Source organism: Arvicola amphibius, chromosome 9 (genome assembly GCF_903992535.2).
Source record: "Arvicola amphibius chromosome 9, mArvAmp1.2, whole genome shotgun sequence".
NCBI lineage: Eukaryota > Metazoa > Chordata > Mammalia > Rodentia > Cricetidae > Arvicola > Arvicola amphibius.
Window position 1 is genome coordinate 54,628,561 of NC_052055.2, and position 18,954 is coordinate 54,647,514.

At 36.5% G+C, this 18,954-nt stretch overlaps 1 protein-coding gene across 6 annotated transcripts in view; it reads right to left on the reverse strand.

Moving 5' to 3' along the window:
• The window catches only part of Scaf11 (SR-related CTD associated factor 11), a 45,041-nt gene that overhangs the window by 21,913 nt on the left and 4,174 nt on the right, over positions 1 to 18,954 (reverse strand). For 4 of the 6 annotated variants that reach the window (XR_005286774.2, XM_038341452.2, XM_038341453.2 and 1 more), the window contains exons 2-3: positions 8,861 to 8,942; positions 6,357 to 6,514 (exon numbers count right to left, since the gene is read on the reverse strand). Coding sequence is in view for 3 of the 6 variants with exons in the window: in XM_038341452.2 (XP_038197380.1) it covers positions 6,357 to 6,514; positions 8,861 to 8,921 (219 nt within the window). In the remaining 3 variants the exon portion in view is untranslated. Of the gene's footprint in view, positions 1 to 251; positions 421 to 6,356; positions 6,515 to 8,860; positions 8,943 to 18,954 lie in introns of those variants that run through there. The other 2 variants (XM_038341455.1, XM_038341454.1) reach the window with 1 other exon arrangement.

Below are 18,954 nucleotides of genomic sequence, written 5' to 3' on the forward strand. Positions count from 1 at the left end.
AATATCATTATTTACCTATTTAATATGTGACTTCAAGTAATTTTAAGTATCTAATTAGTTTCATAACCGAAGTATCTAAGAACACCATTCAACTTTACAATACAACTACAGTTCATAGAACTTGCTCACTGTTTTACAATGTAATGTGTATTAAAAACAGAGCGCACATCTTACAGCAATGCTCTGTACTGTTATAGGAGGCAATTTTGATAAAAAAAAAAATCTTTCCTAATGATTTCAGTAAAACATACCCTAGTATTCTGAAGCGTTGTAAATTCCCAGCTCAGACAAACCCATATTTAAATGTAACAACAGGAAACCTTCCTTATTTGGGAATTCAGGATTCTTGGTTTCTAACATTTCTTGCTTCCTGATGCTGCTCTATCCTCAATCACATAGGCTGCCTATAGATAGCCCCTCCTAGAGAGAGAGAAGCAAGTGTTAAAGGACGTGTTTAAACACTAAGTCTCAATACCTATGCTTACAGGTAGATCTTCCTATTCATGGGTATCTACAACACCTATCTCTGCCACTAAGGAATAAAGCATATTATGCACAAAATTACAGTTCAAAATCAAAGATAATTTAGGGATGCAAACCATTAGAGGTTGGTGCTTATTTTAGAACTGTTGACCTTTATCCTTTTCTCAGTAATAGTTCCAACACAATTAGCCATCCGTAGCTTGCCAACATGGAGCCATGCTACATGTTCCCTATCATATCTAAACATTCATTCAAAACAGCCTTCGCCAATGCACAGGTGGTTGTTTTTTCTTTCTTTTTCTTTTACTTTTTTTGAGACAGGGTTTCTCTGTGGAGCCTTGGCTATCCTGGAACTTGCTCTGTAGATGAGGCTGGCCTCAAACTCAGAGAACCGCCTACCTCTGCCTCCTGAGTGCTGAGATTAAAGATTAAAGGCACCACTACCTCCAGCAGACATCTGGTTCTTTACACCAGCTTTCAGAAGCATATTCATAAAATTAATGGCTGTCAACGATGAAATTAACACTAAGAATGCATTCAATATACCCACTCAAAAGGAATATTTGCACATTCACCAAGATACACTGTTAACACTAGGGTAATAATGTACTTTCTCTAATGTTGTCTGACATCTAATAATTAATGCTCTTTTTCTAGTATACAAACAGAAAATTCAGTAAATTGACTATATAAATCATTTTAAATATTCTGACATTTACAACTAGCCTATATAGAAATATGTATCTAAAGATTAATTTACCTGACTGGTAAAAAAATATTAAATGAAGATTCTCACATATATTCTTATAGTCTTTAGGTAACAGGTGTCACTGCTTTCTTAACCTCTGCTGTTTAATCTATCCAAAGACACGCTTGCACCTGTGTGTACACTGCCCTTCAAGAGCTCCGTGTCATCTTGAGGGTATCTTCATTTCTGTTCTCAGGAGACTGCCTTTGCTAACTGCCCAGTTTGACTTCATTAACCTTTCATTCTCAGACTAAAGTTGTCAGCATTCCAGAGGAACAGAGGATTGAGTTAAGTAAGTTCAACAATTTCCTTATGTAGAGACTAATTACATTTTTTAATACTTTAAAAATATATAAGATAAAAAGAACCCTCAGTAGTTATCAAGACTATAGTAGTTACACACAGCACAAATACCACACGCCCTTGTAATGCAGCACATCCAGCTCAGTGCAGAAGATGTACTTAGTATACTCAACACTGAGTTCAGTTCAATCCTCAGCACCAACACTAAATGTAGTATGAACTATTAAACCTTTAATCATGCAATACTTCTCAAAGCATTCTCATGCCAAGTTCTCAATCCATAACTTTTTAAATACCCAAACCCAAAGTAAAAGCCACTCTTCTTACTCAGTACATACAGGTGAGGTATCGCCTCTGTAGAGGATCGTAAATATTATCAGTGGTCACTACTTCCACTGATGCATCCAACTTTTCTAGCCTTCGCCTTTGTATTTTTTTTTTTTTTTTTTTTTTTTTTTGGATTTTCGAGACAGGGTTTCTCTGTAGCTTTGGAGCCTGTCCTGGAACTAGCTCTTGTAGACCAGGCTGGTCTCGAACTCACAGAGATCCGCCTGCCTCTGCCTCCCGAGTGCTGGGATTAAAGGCGTGCACCACCACCGCCCGGCTTCGCCTTTGTATTTTTAAAAGGGCAAACTCAGATAACTGAAGTTAAAGTTCTGTGTGCTCAAAGCTCTATTTTAAAAAATATATTTGTGTGTGTGTGCTCGCATGAGAGAGAGAGAGAGAGAGAGAGAGAGAGAGAGAGAGAGAGAGAGAGAGAGAGAGATGTGGGAGGTCCTTCTTTCTATGTGTTGCTTTTATTGGTTAATGAATAAAGAAACTGTGATAGGGTTGAGTAGAGCTAGGCAGGGAAAACTAAACTGAATGCTGGAAGAAAGGTGGAGCCAGAAGACACCATGTAGTCACCAGAGGAGAAAGAAGCAGAGCTCTTAGCTGGAACCTTGCCAGTAGGCCACAAGCCTCATGATAAAATATAAAATAATGGAAATGGGCTAATTCTAGATGTAAAAGCTAGGCTAGCAATATGCTTAAGGTATTGGCCAAACAGTATTGCAAATAATATAGTTTCTGAGTGATTATTTCAGGGCTGAGCAGCCAGGAACTAGTGGCCTCCTACTGTGTGTGTGTGTGTGTGTGTGTGTGTGTGTTCTCACATGTACCACAGAAGTCAGAAAATTATGTAAAATCCCCTGGAAGCGGAGTTACAAACTATTGTGAACCACCACGTGGGTGCTGGGAACCAATGCTCATAATTGCCCAGTCATCTCTCCAGATGAGGAATAGCAGTATGTAAGAAAAAGAAACCTTTTAAGTGGAAAGGTAAAAGCACACTGGCTCTATCACACTTATCAGGACAAAGGCCTTTTCTAAATTTCAAGACTCTTAGCTGCAATAGTAATGGCTTACTAAAACTGTCAACAGGGTACTTCTGCCAATTATATTTTTGTTCTATTTCTTTTTCTTCTATTCCCCCTTTCCCTTATTTAAGACAAAGTCTTGGTGTACCATCCTGCATGGCCTGGTACTTGCTATGTATCCCAAGCTACCTGCCCTCTTAACCTGTGACAATCCTATCTCAGCTTCACAAATACTGTGACGGTACATGTACAACACCATATCGGCTTTTCAGAACTCTATGTATCCTGGCTGTACTTTTAAGATAAGAGCCTTGCCATCTAAGGAACCTCTTAACTGAACATAGTCGTAAGAGGTTCAACCTGTTCTAGTATACCTACAGCAGGCCTTTAGATTCTGGGGCCACGAAAATGGTACAGGGGAAATTAAGCTAAAACCTTCTTCCTAAGTAAAGTGAATTCTATGACATTCCTAGAGACCACATACTGTCAGTTACTTTACTACTTCAATTTTGTTTGTTTGTTTGTTTAACCACAGAAACAAGACTTTAGAGCACGAAGAAATTCAAACTAACTTTTATTTGAGGAATAAGTACTTTAGGGATATAAAAAATTTCAGGAGTCTGTACAAAATAAAAATATTAGACTAAAATACATTGAAACTTTTCTAAATAACCAGTTTCATATAAGAATTTCTTCAATGCTTAAAATAAGGTGGAAAAGGAAGGGTGTGCTTGATACCCCTTCTTTTCTTTTCTTGTTTTTTTTTTTTTGAGACATGGTTTCTCTGTGTTGCTTTGGAGCCAGTCCTGAAACTAGCTCTGGTAGACCAGGCTGGCCTTGTTGCCTCTGCCTCCCGCACCGCCTGGCCTTGATGCCCATTCTTAATCATACTTCAGTAAACCTCAACTACAAGCTGCAGCAAAGCTGAATCTCTGAAAGACACAAAAACCTAGAAAAATGATCCAGAACGCATCCTATGCTTTTTCTTATCTATGCTTTTCTTATCCAAGTACCACAATTTTACTTTGATATCTATGCCTCTCCTAGAAATGGACATTAGTAAAATTTTAAACTAAAAATTCTTAAAAATTATTTTAACTTTAGGCTATTCTTGAGATGTCTGCAAATTACTCTAGAGTCTAGAGTCCTTACTTTGTACATAAAATAAACATTAAAATAGTGAAATAAATGAAAGAATAGAAAATATAACCTGCAAGGGTCTCTAAACATAGCATTTATTTCCAGTACTAAATCTGAAACAGACTGCATAACTATTTAAACAGGAGGTTGAAAAAAATTAGTAGAAAGTCCTTTAATGGTGACAATAAAAAAATGAAATTAAAATCTGATTCTGTTTGCCAAAGCATTTACATAATTTAAAAAGCATCTAATTGTTATCAGAACAAAAGACTGAATGAAAATTTAGAAGTCTAAGTAACTCTGTAAGCCTGCATTTATTCATGATTTGTAATGAACAATATTTTTATATGATTTCTCTATTGTTACTGGTCAATTTAATGGTTTACTAATGGCTGCTATCTCCAACTAGGAATAATGAACTAGTTCTGAATGTTCTCTTCTCTCCTTCCAAGGTTACTTACTTTGTGAAACAGCACAACAACTCCACATTACCCCGTAGTCACAACTTAAGACAGCAGTACAATAGTACACATAACTTGCTTCTGAAAAGCAAATTCACTTCAATAAATTGTTTACATTTTTTAAAAAATACTAGGGCTGGAGAGATGGCTAAGCGGTTAGGAACATGCACTGCTCTCTTGCAGAATTCTCTTAGGAAGACTCAGGTTTGGTTTCCAGCACCCATGTCGGCAGCTCACAATTAGCTGTAACTCCAACTCCAAGGGCTCAGACATCCTCTTTTGGCCTTGTAGGCACATACTCCCACACGCATACACACACACACACAATTAAAAATAAATTTTTACAAAGTTAACAAAAAGCAAGGAATACATTATATGAAAAAAGGTGTTGACATTACATATATTGCAAAGTATTTTCAAATTTAAAATGAGTTAAAATATATTTACCACTGTTTAGTGCCATTAAATTACATATAATCTATATGTATGTATAGCCATTACAACTTCTCAATACGTACCCCAGAGAAACCTGTAACATGTACATCATGATAAAGTTTATGTTGAAAGATGCACTTGAGGTGGTAAAGGAAGGAAGGAGAATCATGTATATACATTCTAATTGTCTTAAAGAAAAACACACATTATTTTGAAGTTCATAATTATATAGTCACTGAACACAATCAGGAAAAAGACTGAAACCTTCAACTCAACTCATGCAATAACAAGGTTTCTCAACTCCCACCCAGTTAAATACATATATATCACAGATGCACTAAATTCAATAAAATTTACATCTGTAGTTGAGTGGTAGAGAAAAGTCATTATTTCAATAATCAGCACTGCAGTTACATATGAACATTTAACAATATTCTCCCCAAATTCATATTATTTTTCTAAAAATACATTTTCACCTATCCTTAGTCTCTTCTTGTCAAAGACTAGTTAGGTTTTTAATCTAGATTAAAGGTTTTTTCATATATTCATTAATTCAACTAGTCTAATGAACCTCTTATAAAGGTTAACCAGAAAAACAGCATTTGCATACATGAAGATAGTGTTTCATGGTATTAAGAAACATCCAAACACAAGAAAAAACAATAAGACTCAACTAATTTTTACTAATTTACTTATTTCTTTACTAATTTTTAATATGCTCACAAAATAATAAATCAAAACCTGATATAAAAACACTAAATTTGTTATTTTATAATTTATAACAACAGGGCTTAAGGTTAACATACACTTCAACTTATTTGGCCCAAATTGATTCAGTATAGTCAAAGCCCAAGATATCTTGGTTCTTATTTTTATAAAGAATCTAAAGTAAAATCTGTAACTCAAACTCTGAAATAAGTTTATGATAAATTAAAAATTAATAACTATATAATTCTAAATTGATAACACCCTCCCAAAATATGCAATCTGGGCCAAATTACATGACATTAACATGCAAGATCCCTAAGCTTTAAAGTAAAAAGACACCATCACATCTGTTCTTGTTATTCCATAGGTTAACATAAGAAATCAAATAAACCTGTGTGAAAACATAAAACAAAAAGCACACAAGAATGTTATTAGGAGCAGGCAGATATAATACCCTAAAAGAGTCAGAAAGCTGTTTGGCCTGCTCTTCTTGTAAGATTTTCTTCAAAGTATAAATATAAATTCTTTAATTATATAAAAGAATAAAAACGCTAAGTAAAAAACAATTAGAAGGAAATATGCAGACGGAAATTGAACAGACAGGGAAATTTGACTATAGTAGTGGGAAAATACCTTAATATGAAAAATTCATGAAAGGCAGTAGCAACTCTTTAAGTGAAATAAAACTATAACAGGAAATTAAATGCAGTAATTTATTACCTCTGCCCACTTAAGAATACAGGTCAGACAGAAGACATGATTACAACTTTCTGGAAAACCAACTTCCTTTCCTAACAAGCAACTAAGACATATTGGACATCTGTCCGCTCCACTGTACAAAAGGCCAGAGGTACCAGCATTATTTCTGTTTTCTTCATCTGTAAAGAAAAAAAGAAAAGAAAAAGGTCATGTTTTCAAAAGCCCCAAAACCAATGACTCATGTTTAATAAGCAATATGGTTGCCGTATCCTCAAAAGGTAGCCCTCCTATGCTGCAAGTTCAATAACACCAACATTTACTTTCTTTGTGCACTGTGTGTGTGTGTGATGGAAGAGGGTCTTCTATCAATCTGTTGATTTCATTGGTTAATTAATAAAGAAAACTGCTTGGCCTGATAGGTCAGAACATAGGTGGGTGGAGTAGACAGACAGAATGCTGGGAAGAAGGGAAGTGAGTCAGATGAAATGAAGCTCTGACCCAAGATGGACGTAGGCTAGAATCTTCCTGGTAAGCCTCCCCTCATGGTGCTACATACATTACTAAATATGGGTTAATCAAGATGTGAGAGTTAGCCAGTAAGAGGCTGAAGCTAATGGTCCAAGCAGTGTTTAAAAGAATACAATTTGTGTGTTGTTAATTCCGGGGCTAAGCTATTAGCGGGAGCCAGGCGGGACAAAAAGCAGGCCTGCTGGCCTCATCACTCTGTGTGTGTGTGTGTGTGTGTGTGTGTGTGTGTGTGTGTGTGTGTGTGTGTATGTGTGTGTGTGTGTGTTTATGGGAGGAGTAGGGAGAGTCTAGGAAATTTAACAAAGACCTTGTATATGCTAAGCACATGCCCTACCACTTAGCTAAATTCTCAATCAACTTTCTTATATTAGTGAGGAAATGGGGGCATAAATGAACGATTATTTAATTTTAAAGTATTATTTACCTGTTTCAATGTTTTTAGTAAAAATGATTACAGTGACAAACCTACCCATACACCCATCCACGTCTGTCAAATCCAAAAATAACTCTAAGTTTCTTTTGGTACTCCATTATTTTTTAGTGCACAGAAAAGAAATTCCTTTCTCGCCCTCCCACAATTAAATCAGGGTTTCTCGGACTGGTAATGGTAGCAACACACCTTTAATCCCAGTACTTGAAGGCAGTGGTAGGGGGTTCTGAGTTTAAGGCCAGCCTGGGTCTACAGAGCGAGTCTTGGGACAGCCAGGACTACACAGAGAAAGCCTGCCTCAAAAAACCACTTTAAAGTGCTTCTCAATAGGTAGGTTGGCTTCAAACTCCCAAGCTAGGGTAAACCCTAAAATACATTCTTCCATATTTCTTTTCTTTCTTCACACAGACACCAGAATATTATACATACTAATCTGCTTTTTAAAATAATTTATTAATGGACATTTCACTTGTTTTCAACCATTAGCTATGACAAGTATGACAATTATAGAGCCCAGAACCCCACGCATAAAGCATGTACTCTACCAATGAGCTTATATCATAACACAATCATCTAATATTTCAAAAAGTGTATCTACAGATCAATTCTTAAAAAATGGAATTACTGGGTTAACATGTACATTTATAACATAGGAATAGATATACCAAATCTATCTCTGTGAGACTGTACCAACTTAAACTCCTAACAGTAATCAACTTAAAAGCATATATACTGGGCCATAAGCAAGCAGGAGGTACTATACAATACAATACAACCTGGAGCCCCCCAGACGGGAATACACTAATCTGAAAAAGATCAGTATTAAGCCAAGACACTCAAATGGAGCTCACATGGTTCTAGTATGAGTCTAGGATGAAGGAAATACAAACTCTATAAAGAATACCTGAACTGGGCATTTAGGGTTTCAGATTAAACTTATCAAATATAAACACACATAATAATAGGCACACACATAATAACAGACACACAATGTAGGCGAAATACCCATACACATAAAGTAAACAAACAAATAAAAAAGATTAACTTTAGAAGATAAGAAAACACTGATGCTATTAAAACTTCAAAAAGAAAGACTGGCCAGCTAGCTCAGTCAGTAATGTGCTTGCCAATTCCCACTTTAAAACACATTTTAAAAGTTGGCCAAGTAACACATGCTTGTAATTCCAATGCTAAGGAGGTAGAGACCAGCCAACTGCTGGGGCTTGCTGGCCAACCAACTTGAAAAGTACCAGGCCACTAAGAAACTTTGTCTCCAAAAGAAAAAAGGAGTGAGGAGTACCTGAGGAACAACACGCCAAACATCCAAGACTGTCCGTGGGCCTCCACACACAAATGTGTACACACATTAGACACACTTAACCCAAAACAAGAAAAAAAACAGAGCCAGCAGTTAACTAAAAATGCTCAATCAATGAACCAAGAAAAGAAAAGTGTTTAATTCTTACGACTATAAAAACAAGACAGTAATACTTTAGAAATCTTAATTTTAAAGCCTAGTGACACTGTTTGACTTTCAACATACAGGCTTTATAAATGACAAAGTTACCTTCCATATCTTCACACTCCTGATCACCCACATTCTGGTTATACAAAGATTTCTTCTTCATCTCTCTTTGTGAAGGAGTCTCCTATAGAATAGTGACAAGAGAATGTTTATGTTTGCCATCTCCCAACCACATCAAAAGTTTCCAAACTGAAAGAAATCATTGCACACATAAAAGAATAAGCCAAATCAGTCAGTCTATGGATAACCCAGTACTCTTATTAAAACTATGTATCTATTATTATGGGGAAGGGGTTATAGCTCATATGCGATGTCAGAGGACAACTGTGCAGAAAGCTGTTTTCTCCTTCCACCTTTTAAGTGGGTTATGGGGACTCAACTCAAAGACAAATAGGTTGTGCTGCAAGTGCCTTTTAAAGCCATCTCGCCCTACTCAAAATCCAGTTACTCTTTCATAGTACTTACATCAAAAGCTAACTGGCAAGATCTAGAACCACCTTGGAAACAAATTTCTAGATAACTAGGTTAAAATGGGAAGATCAACCTAAATAAACGGGAATGTGCAGCACGCTCTGGATTACATAAAAAGGAGAAAATTGGCTAACCACCAGAAGGCACACATCTCTGCTTCATGGTCAGACTGAACAATCTGATCAATGTGATCAGCAGCCAGCAACCTGCTCCTGCCACTTAACTTTCCCCACCAAGCGGTATTTATCCCCTTGAATTCTCAGACAAAATAAACCCTTTCTTCAGTTTTCTTCTTGTTAGGTATTTTGTCACAAACACAAGAAAAGTAACTAACACAAGAAGTTTTATGTAACTATTAGTTATCAAGGGTTAGATAATAAATTCTCTAACACAGACTTAAGTATAGTGTCTTATATATGGAAAAAGAATCAACTTAAAATGGAATTATCTGGTAAACTGATTTTGTATGTGGAACTTATGATATTCAAGAAACAGCAAAATATAAGGAGATTAAATAGGTTCACAGAAAATCTATACAAAAAATCGCCACACAGCATCTATAACCACACACAACTTCCCCTACTATCAACATTCCATACCAGAGTAATGTTTGTCAAAAATCAATTAATCTTACTTAATACTTGGTATTATCACTCAAACCCATAGTTTCTACTTAAGAGTACACTCTTGGTGTTGTACACCCCATAGGTTTTGACAAATGTAGACATCTATTAACCATTTACAGCTGTGGTGTCTGAATAGGGCCCACTGCCCTACAATTCACCTGTGTTCTACCTATTTACTCCTTCCTACTCCAAATCCCTGACAAACTATGGTTTTTTTAACTATCTGCATAGTACTGCCTTTGCTAGAATATTATCTGGTTAGAATCATAGCTTATATCCTTTTCAAACTATTTCTTTTAATAATACAGGCATTAAGGGTCCCTCTATTTTTCTCAGCATATATTAACTGCATAAAACAATGAGTTTCATTGCCGCATTTTCCTATATATGCCTATTTCATACCATGATCATGATATTCCGCCTCGGATCTTCCCACTAATCCTATCATCTTCCCTAATAGTCCCTTCTGGTTTTATATATCCCCTCATCTTTTCTAAATCCCCATGAGTGAAAACATGTGATACCTGTCTCAATTTGCCTTTTCTCACATAATTTCCAGTTTCATTACTTTTCCTGAAAATGCTTGTAATTTCATTTTCTTAACATCACTAACTTAAATGACAAAGTCAAACCTAATATTATTTTTAAATCACTAATTCCATAAATGCTTTGTATGTCACCTGAAGAGAAACACTGTATCTATAGGAAAGAATTTACATTAGCAGATTAAACCTTATGTCTATTAGAGACAAAGATCACTAAGATATTATTTTATAACCAAACACTACCACAAACTGTAGGAGCACTCAAGAAGAGCATTCAACCCTCAAACCTGGCAAGCAAAAAAACAAAAAACAAAAAAAACAAGAGAAAAAGGTACTGTGGGCAGAAGTATACAAATAGAAGATTTCGTGATTTTGTTATTGTTGTTAAGTCCTTCTCTTTTAAACAAAAAAAGACAATGATCAATTAAATGGTAATTCCTTCCAAACCACCAAACTTAATACAAACAAACAAAAAACAGATAACTACACAGCGCACAGAAAATAAATGTCTTATTTCGTTTGTGCTACAAAATACTTAACATTGTATTCTCCTTAAATAATTGAAACTTATTTCTCACAGTGCTGTACTGTCAGGTTTGTATTTAGTAAAGGGCCAGTTCCTATTTCTAAGATGGTGCCTTATTGTAGTGACCTCACATGGCATAACAGACAGATGGGCAAAATGGCCGGGCTGGTCACCCCTCAAGCCATTTAATAAGAAGTGACTAATCCTATCCAAAAGATCACATGTCCTAACCACCCCTCAGAGCTCCACCTGTTAACATTATTGCACTAGGAATTAGAGATTCAACATGAAATTTGAAGGGGACAACATATTCAAACCTACAACAAAACTCCCAGAGTTCAAGATTAAAATTAAAGGAAACATGATCAAATAGACTTGATTACTATAAGGAATGAGAACAGACTCTTCCATCTACAATAAAAGGGAACAAGAAAATGTTCAAAATGTTGTTTATGAATTGATTGTATTTTATTCTTTTTAAACAAAACTTTTAAATCTTTGAGTTTTAACTCCAGAACCAGTCTCTCTTTTTAAACAAATACTGTTATTTTTTGAAAGGTTTCTTGACACATGATCACCTTATTTGCAGCAATCTCTTACATATTGATACACATTGCTACAATGAATAAACTACAGAAAGTCATTTTACATCATAAATAACATTTCCACTTCTTTACTAGTAGTTTACTATGTGAATCCTTTAAACTCCTCTTCCTAGTTATCCCTAAATAAATGTATTTTATGATGCTTATTAAATAAATGTGTCCTTAAATCAGTATTTCACATCCCTTAAATATTTGACAATTGCACTCCTATGAAATACAATTACTCTAATCCAGATATTCATATAAACTTTAAAAAAAACCCACTTAATACATTAGTACCAGGCATGTATAGATACTAAATTGTTCTACTCAGTATACTCTTCTAAAGAAAAAATGTTACACTCAAGTATCTATGATCCGGATTTCTGTGTAGCTGCTACTTCCTAATAGGTGATAAACTGTCTCACTGACCTCCTTTATATATTAACAAATTTAGTACCCTGTCATGAAAGCATCTCCATTTTACATGAAATAAGTAACTAACAAAGCAGATCAGATGCTGCTATGAGCTAAATAAATTTCTTGTGTTAATTAAGTACCCAGCTCAGGTATTTTATAGTACCAGAAAACAGACTAATCAACACCCAACATTTCAGAATAACAGCTTCTACAGCACTTAAGTATCTTATTAAACTACTATTTTGCGTAAGTACATTAATAATAATAGCTAACTCTATCGCTTGTCCCATTCCCTTAGGTTTGTTTTGTTGACTTTCAAACCCTTTTAGTCTAAAAGTAATTTTAACTGGATCAAAACATTACTGTTCCACCAAATTGTAGCAAACCACAATTATTTTGAACCCTCAAAACACAACATGAAAAACTAAACCAAGAGTGGAGGTTATCAGCTTCTGGACGAGAATGCAGCTAGGAGGTAGAGTATTAGCCTAAAACGGAGGGAGCAAAGAGGGGAGAAAATGAAGAAAACAGTTTGCAGTATCTGATGTAGAAAAATATTTTAATTAAAAAAGTCAAGTTTTGTGAATCTTGTCTATAATCTCAGCACTGGGAGGCTGAAGTGGAAGGATAACCAATTCAAGGCCAACGAAGACTGGGGAAGGAGGGAGGATGGTAATGGGGGGTTGTCTTGTGTTCTGATTTGGGAAGCATGCTACAGGTCTAATACCGTCCAACATACATTAAGCCTCTCCCCTAGCCCTGGCTCAAGGATTTATATATTAACAAAACTATAGAATATATAATATATAACACAAATAAACAAATAATAAATCCTTTAATCCCAGGATCTAGGAGACAGAGATAGATGGATCTCTGTGAATTCAAGGCTACACAGTTCCTCGTGTTGCACTGACCCCCAAATATAAAATTATTGTTACTACTTCCTAACCATAATTTTGCTATTATGAATTTTAGTGTAAATATCTGATATGCAGGTTATCTGATGTGACTCCTGTGAAAGGGTCATTCAACAATGCCAAAGGTTCACAACCCACAGGTTGAGAATCAGTGTGCTAGAAAAAACAAGCAAAACACTTCAGGACAGGAGTGGGCAAGGATTGTTCTGAAAGGGCCTACAATAGCAATGGAAATAATCCCAAAATGTGATAATCAGGATCATAAGAAAGTAGGAAGTATCTGTACAACAAAAGAAACAATCACTGAAATGAAAAGAATGCTTCCAGAATTGGGAGGGGAGGGGAATCAATGACAACTACATAGATATAACATTTAAACACCAAAAGATCCAAATCATCCAATTATCTAATAAACTAAATAAACAGTTCAAAAACAAGTGACCAAAAATGCTTGCAAAAAAGTGTTTGCCATCCTTGTCAGTCAAGAATATTCAGGAAAGAAAGGACAACACTAGCTAAGATTTTAAAAAAGCACAACTCTTACTCATTGATGCTGTGAATGTAAACATGTAAACAGCCACTATGGAATTTTGCATGGAAGATCATCAAAAATAGAAACACCCAACCCCCCAAAAACAAAACAAACAAAAAACGGGTCTTGAAAAGAGCAGAGTTACCACTACCCAATAACCCAATACCCCCTCTCACCTATACTCCTAAGTCAACATGCCAAAGATACTTACTGGTCGATGTTTACAGCTATCCTACTCACATTAGTGAAGAATAGAACAAGCAATGATGTCCATCAACATAACAACTGAAAAATTACAGTACATATACACAGTGGAATTTTATGCAGTCAGTCATTAACAAAATTGAAATAACATTTGAAGGAAAATGGATGCAACTGAAAATCATTATGTTAAGTGATATAAATTAGTCTTGGACAAATAGTGTTTTCTTCCATACATGGAACATAAATTTGAGTGTGTGTGTGTGTGTGTGTGTACACATGTGTGTTCACATGTCATCAAAAAAGAAAGGGAATCAAGAGATGGAAAGAAGAGATCTCAAGAAAGCAGGAAGCAAGGTAATAGATAAAATAAAAAAAACGAAAGGGAAAACTAGAAGGAAACCAGTTGAAGGAGAGACAACACATAAAAGAGAATGTGCCCTATTAAGTTTAAAAACATTTCTATCATCCCGAAAGAGAAACTACTCCCTCTCAAGATGTTCATTAGCTCAACAGCTTCCTAGTGTTCCTCTTCCCTAGACACATCCCCTGGAAAAGGTCATCTCTGTGTTCCTTCTCTCATCTCCCCACGTCCCCATCTGTCTCAAACAAGGGAAAAGGAGAGAACCTAGACTGTCCTGTAACAGGCTTCCCTCCTTCCCCTCCCCTCCCCTCACTCCCTCCGTCTCTCCTCTCTCTCTCCTCTCTCCTCTCTCTAGTCTCTCTCATCTCTCTCTCTCTCTCTCACACACACACACACACACACAGAGAGAGAGAGAGAGAACAGAAACAAGTAGAGACATAAAAACAGAGAATTGAATTATATACCTCCCTAAGAAACCCACTTTATGTGCAAAGACAAAGAAAGTTTAAGTGTCTTTTCCCATAAAATAGGGAAAAACATGCCACACAAATAATACTTAAGAAAGCTGGGGGTAGCCATGTTAGTATAAAATGTATCTTTACACTTACTTTAAAGCTTAATTATACTGGCTTCCCTGATAGTTTTAATTTTACTACTTCTGTGGCAGTTTTAGGATTTTTTTTTTTTTAATGTATATGGCTGTTCTGCCCATGTAAGTCAGTGGATCATGTGTCTGGTGCCCACAAAGACCAAAAGGTAGCACCCCTGGAACTGGAGTTATAGCTGATCGTGAGCCACCATATGAATGCTGAGAATTAAACCCAGGTCATCTGAAAAAGCAGCCATCAGAAGTTCCTGCCCTCTGTTATCAGTTTTGAAGCAATAAAGATGAGTACTGTTTCATGTACCACATTCATGTATGTCAATGTCTAAGTAACTGTTCCTACAGAAATATAGTGCACTGCACTGAAGTCGCCCTACCTGAAAAGTTCTTTCACAATAAAGGCTCAAGAAAATGACGGCTTACAATTTTTCTTGACGTTATTAACATTTACTCTCCATTACAACACTGGCTTTATAAAAACATCTTACAGATTATCAGCCATATATAACAGTGCCACAACTGTATTTACAACAAAATACCATATATAATTTATAAATTTCATTGTATTCTCTCATACAATATATTGAAATATAAAGACAATGTAGATTAAGATACAGTACCCTTTTTTGACATGGAGTTAGAGAAACACAATACAGAAAATAACAAAACTGCATATACAAGTACCAAGTGTGAGACACAGGTAAGGTGTTTCTAAGAAATTCAGAAGGGAGTAACCACTGACGTTAGTAAGAGTAAGGGGGGGGGGGGCTGGAGAGATGGCTCTGTGGTTACGAGCATTCGCTCTTCCAAAGGTCCTGAGTTCAATTCCCGGCAACCACATGCTCACAACCATCTGTAATGAGGTCTGGTGCCCTCTTCTGGCCTGCAGACATACACACAGACAGAATATTGTATACATAATAAATAAATAAATATTTTTTTAAGAAAAGAGTAAAGGAAAAAAGTATTCTAAAACATTTTCAGAAAAAATTCAATCAAATGTGCTTAAGAAAGCAGTAGGTACAGGAGAGAGAGAGAGAGAGAGAGAGAGAGAGAGAGAGAGAGAGAGAGAGAGAGAGAGAGAGAGAGAATGGAAAGTACTAGTTTTGAGATTAACACAGCAGCAAGCAAGGGAAAACAAACTACAGAAAATTAGTTAGAGAAGGAAAGAACACTGGATGACAGAAGAACATCTGATTAAGATGATGCTTGACAAAGATATGGACCATGCTCTATTGTAGATCTAACCCTCACAAAATCAACAAACCAGCAGCAAGTCTGTTCAATGCAGTATCCCTACGGTTGTATCAGGCAAAGTGCCTCTTACATTAGAGGCTCACTGCAAACATAAAAACACCAACAGTAATCATTAAAACACTGTGTTAAGGCAGTGAGTGGTTCTCAACCTTCCAAACGCTGAGACCCTTTAATACAGTTCCTCATGGTGTGGCGACCCCAATCACAAAATTATTTCATAGTTACTACATAATTGTAATTTTGCTACTGTTATAAATTATATTGCAAATATCTGATATGCAGGATATCTGGTGTACAAGCCCCAAAGGGACTGTGATCCACAGCTTGAGAACCACTGCTTGAAGGGATAAGAAGTCTTTAAGTGTTAAAAGTCCCTGTCTTACAAGCAAGAGACCTGAGTGATTCTCAGATTTGTGTGTCGAGTGAGTAAATTACATTAAGCAAGAACTGTTAAGCGGTCATGGCACAGGCCTTTAATCCCAGCATTTGGAAGGCAGAGGCAGGCAATCTCCAAGTTCGAGGCCAGCCTGGTCTACAGAGTGAGTTCAAGGGCAGTCAGGGCTACATAGCAACACCCTATCTCAAAACAACAACAAAACACACACACACAATAATAACATAACAGAAAATCCTTGTTCCTGAATTTGTTTGAGATGATTAATAGAATGCATCTGCAACTGAATCTCAAGTGGTTCTGAGGGGAAATGTTTACAGTAGATTTACAAATCTTCTGAAAGTTTGCATTTTAAATAATTTATTTAACTTTATTCTGTGTGCATAGTGTCAAGGTTTCAGGTCCCATAGAACTGAAGTTACAGACAGTTGTGAGCTGCCATGTGGGTGCTGGGAATTGAAGCCGGATCCTCCAGAAGAGCAGTCAGTGCTCATAACTGCTGAGCCATCTCTCCAGCCCTCAAAGTTTGCAATTTTTAAGTAACTTACAAAACTTACAGCATCTAAAAGTGGTATGCAATCAAAGCAGTACTTTGGAACGCTGTTTCTTAACCTATCAGTCATAACCCCTTTAGGGGGCAGAAACCCCTTTTACAGGGTCAAATAGCAGATATTCTGCCTATCAAACATTTTCATTACAATTCACAACAGTAGCAAAATTACAATTGTGAAGTGTTGCACAATTTCTAATTGGTCTTAATGATAAAAACGGGGGGGGGGGGGGGGGCGCTGGAGAAAGGGCTCAGCGGTTAAGAGCGTTGCCTGCTCTTCCAAAGGTCCTGAGTTCAATTCCCAGCAACCACATGGTGGCTCACAACCATCTGTAATGAGGTCTGGTGCCCTTCAGGCATACACACAGACAGAATATTGTATACATAATAAATAAATAAATATTTTAAAAAATTAAAAAAAACCTGGAGTCAGATATTAAGGAGTGAAAGCTGAAAGGTCAGAGAAGCAGAGCAGCGGTAAGAACTAGTTCTTACTGCTACAAAATCCTTAGAACCAAGTGGACAAGAACCTGTCTCTACGACTCCTCAGACTGAATGTTCTCTCTACAGAACCTCAGACTGGATCCTGAGCTCCTCCCACCTGATATTCCTCTCTCCTCACAGCCAAATCACTTCCTGTCTCCACCTCCTTAATGCTGGGATTGAGGGTCTGAGCCGTCGTGGCTCTTGGCTGTTTCTCTTTTAGACTGATTCAATCTCAGGGTGGCCTTGAACTCAGAGATCCAACTGCCTGTCTCCAAGAGTGCTGGAATCAAAGGTGTGTGCCACCACTGCCTCGCCTCTATGGCTAACTAGTGTGGCGGCTAGCTCTGCACTTTAATGTTCAGGCAAGCTCTATCTGTTAAAAGCACAAAGAATATATAACACAGTGAAGTAGCAATGAAGATAATGCTATGGTTAGGAGTTACCACAACATGAGAAACTGTACTGTATTAAAGGACTGCAGCATTAGGAAGGTTGAGAACCACTGCTTAGGAGTGAACATTTTCACATTTTTTTTCTTCTGACACTAGAGATTTAAAAAAAAGAAAAACAACTTGTACCTATTAAGCAAGTGCTCTGCAACTAAACTAAATCACCAATACTATTCTCAGTAACGTCTAATCTATAACCACCATATTCATCAGTTCCCCAATTACATTGGCCAGATTTCTTATTGCTATCAGCTACTATGGAAATAGATGGTATTTGCATCACAGAAATGTCTACTGGATGGCAATAGTCTACAGGTGGGAAGGACAACTGATAATAATGACTATTTACAGCCCAACATTAGATGGTCCTACATACAGATATGAAGCAGATACTCTAATATATTCAATCTCTCTAGAAACTCAAAAATAATTTCTATAATAGACTAATACATCTAATATTACAAAGCAACTGAACAGTATTTATGCAATATCTACAACTAAAAGGTGAAATATCTACAGGATCCTAACAGTAATTATTTGATTAACATTAGGTGTCTTCTCTACTGTGAATAATTTCTTAAACTGATTTCAGTTCTGTTAGAATTAGTAGAGCAATTACACAAACACCAATTAGAAAATAAACTTCAATTCCTACTTGTTCATTAAGCCATTGAGTTTTGTACTGCTATAGGGAACAAAAACAAATGTGACTTTTAACCAACTCCCATCCAAATTTGACCTTACTGACTACACTCCCCTTGAGACTTCTCTTTGGATTCTGTAACAACACACTCAACTCCTGCTTCTCTGACTTTCAGTGAGCTTTGGGAGCTCACATTCTTCCAGTAAATTTGTTAAGGCCACTGTGTTTCCATTCTAGGGCATCTCTCTTTTCTTCCTAGTTATTCCCACCCCTAAACAATTTCATGCATATCTATTGTTTCAATTATCTATTCAAGGTTTTTCATCTCCCCAGACTACTGCTAAAAGCCTCCAGACTTATCTTCCCATTTTCACTACTGCTGCCTCTCCTTCCATTCAAGACACCACCAGAATGCCAGTCCTATCTACCCTACTGAACTACCAAAAAATACAGCAAACACAACCTCTAATGGAACATTTTAAAGACAAAAAGACAGTTACATCACTTTGCTTTTATTCAAGGGTTTCTATATTGAAAAGTGACAGAGTCAAGGCCACAAACTGTCAC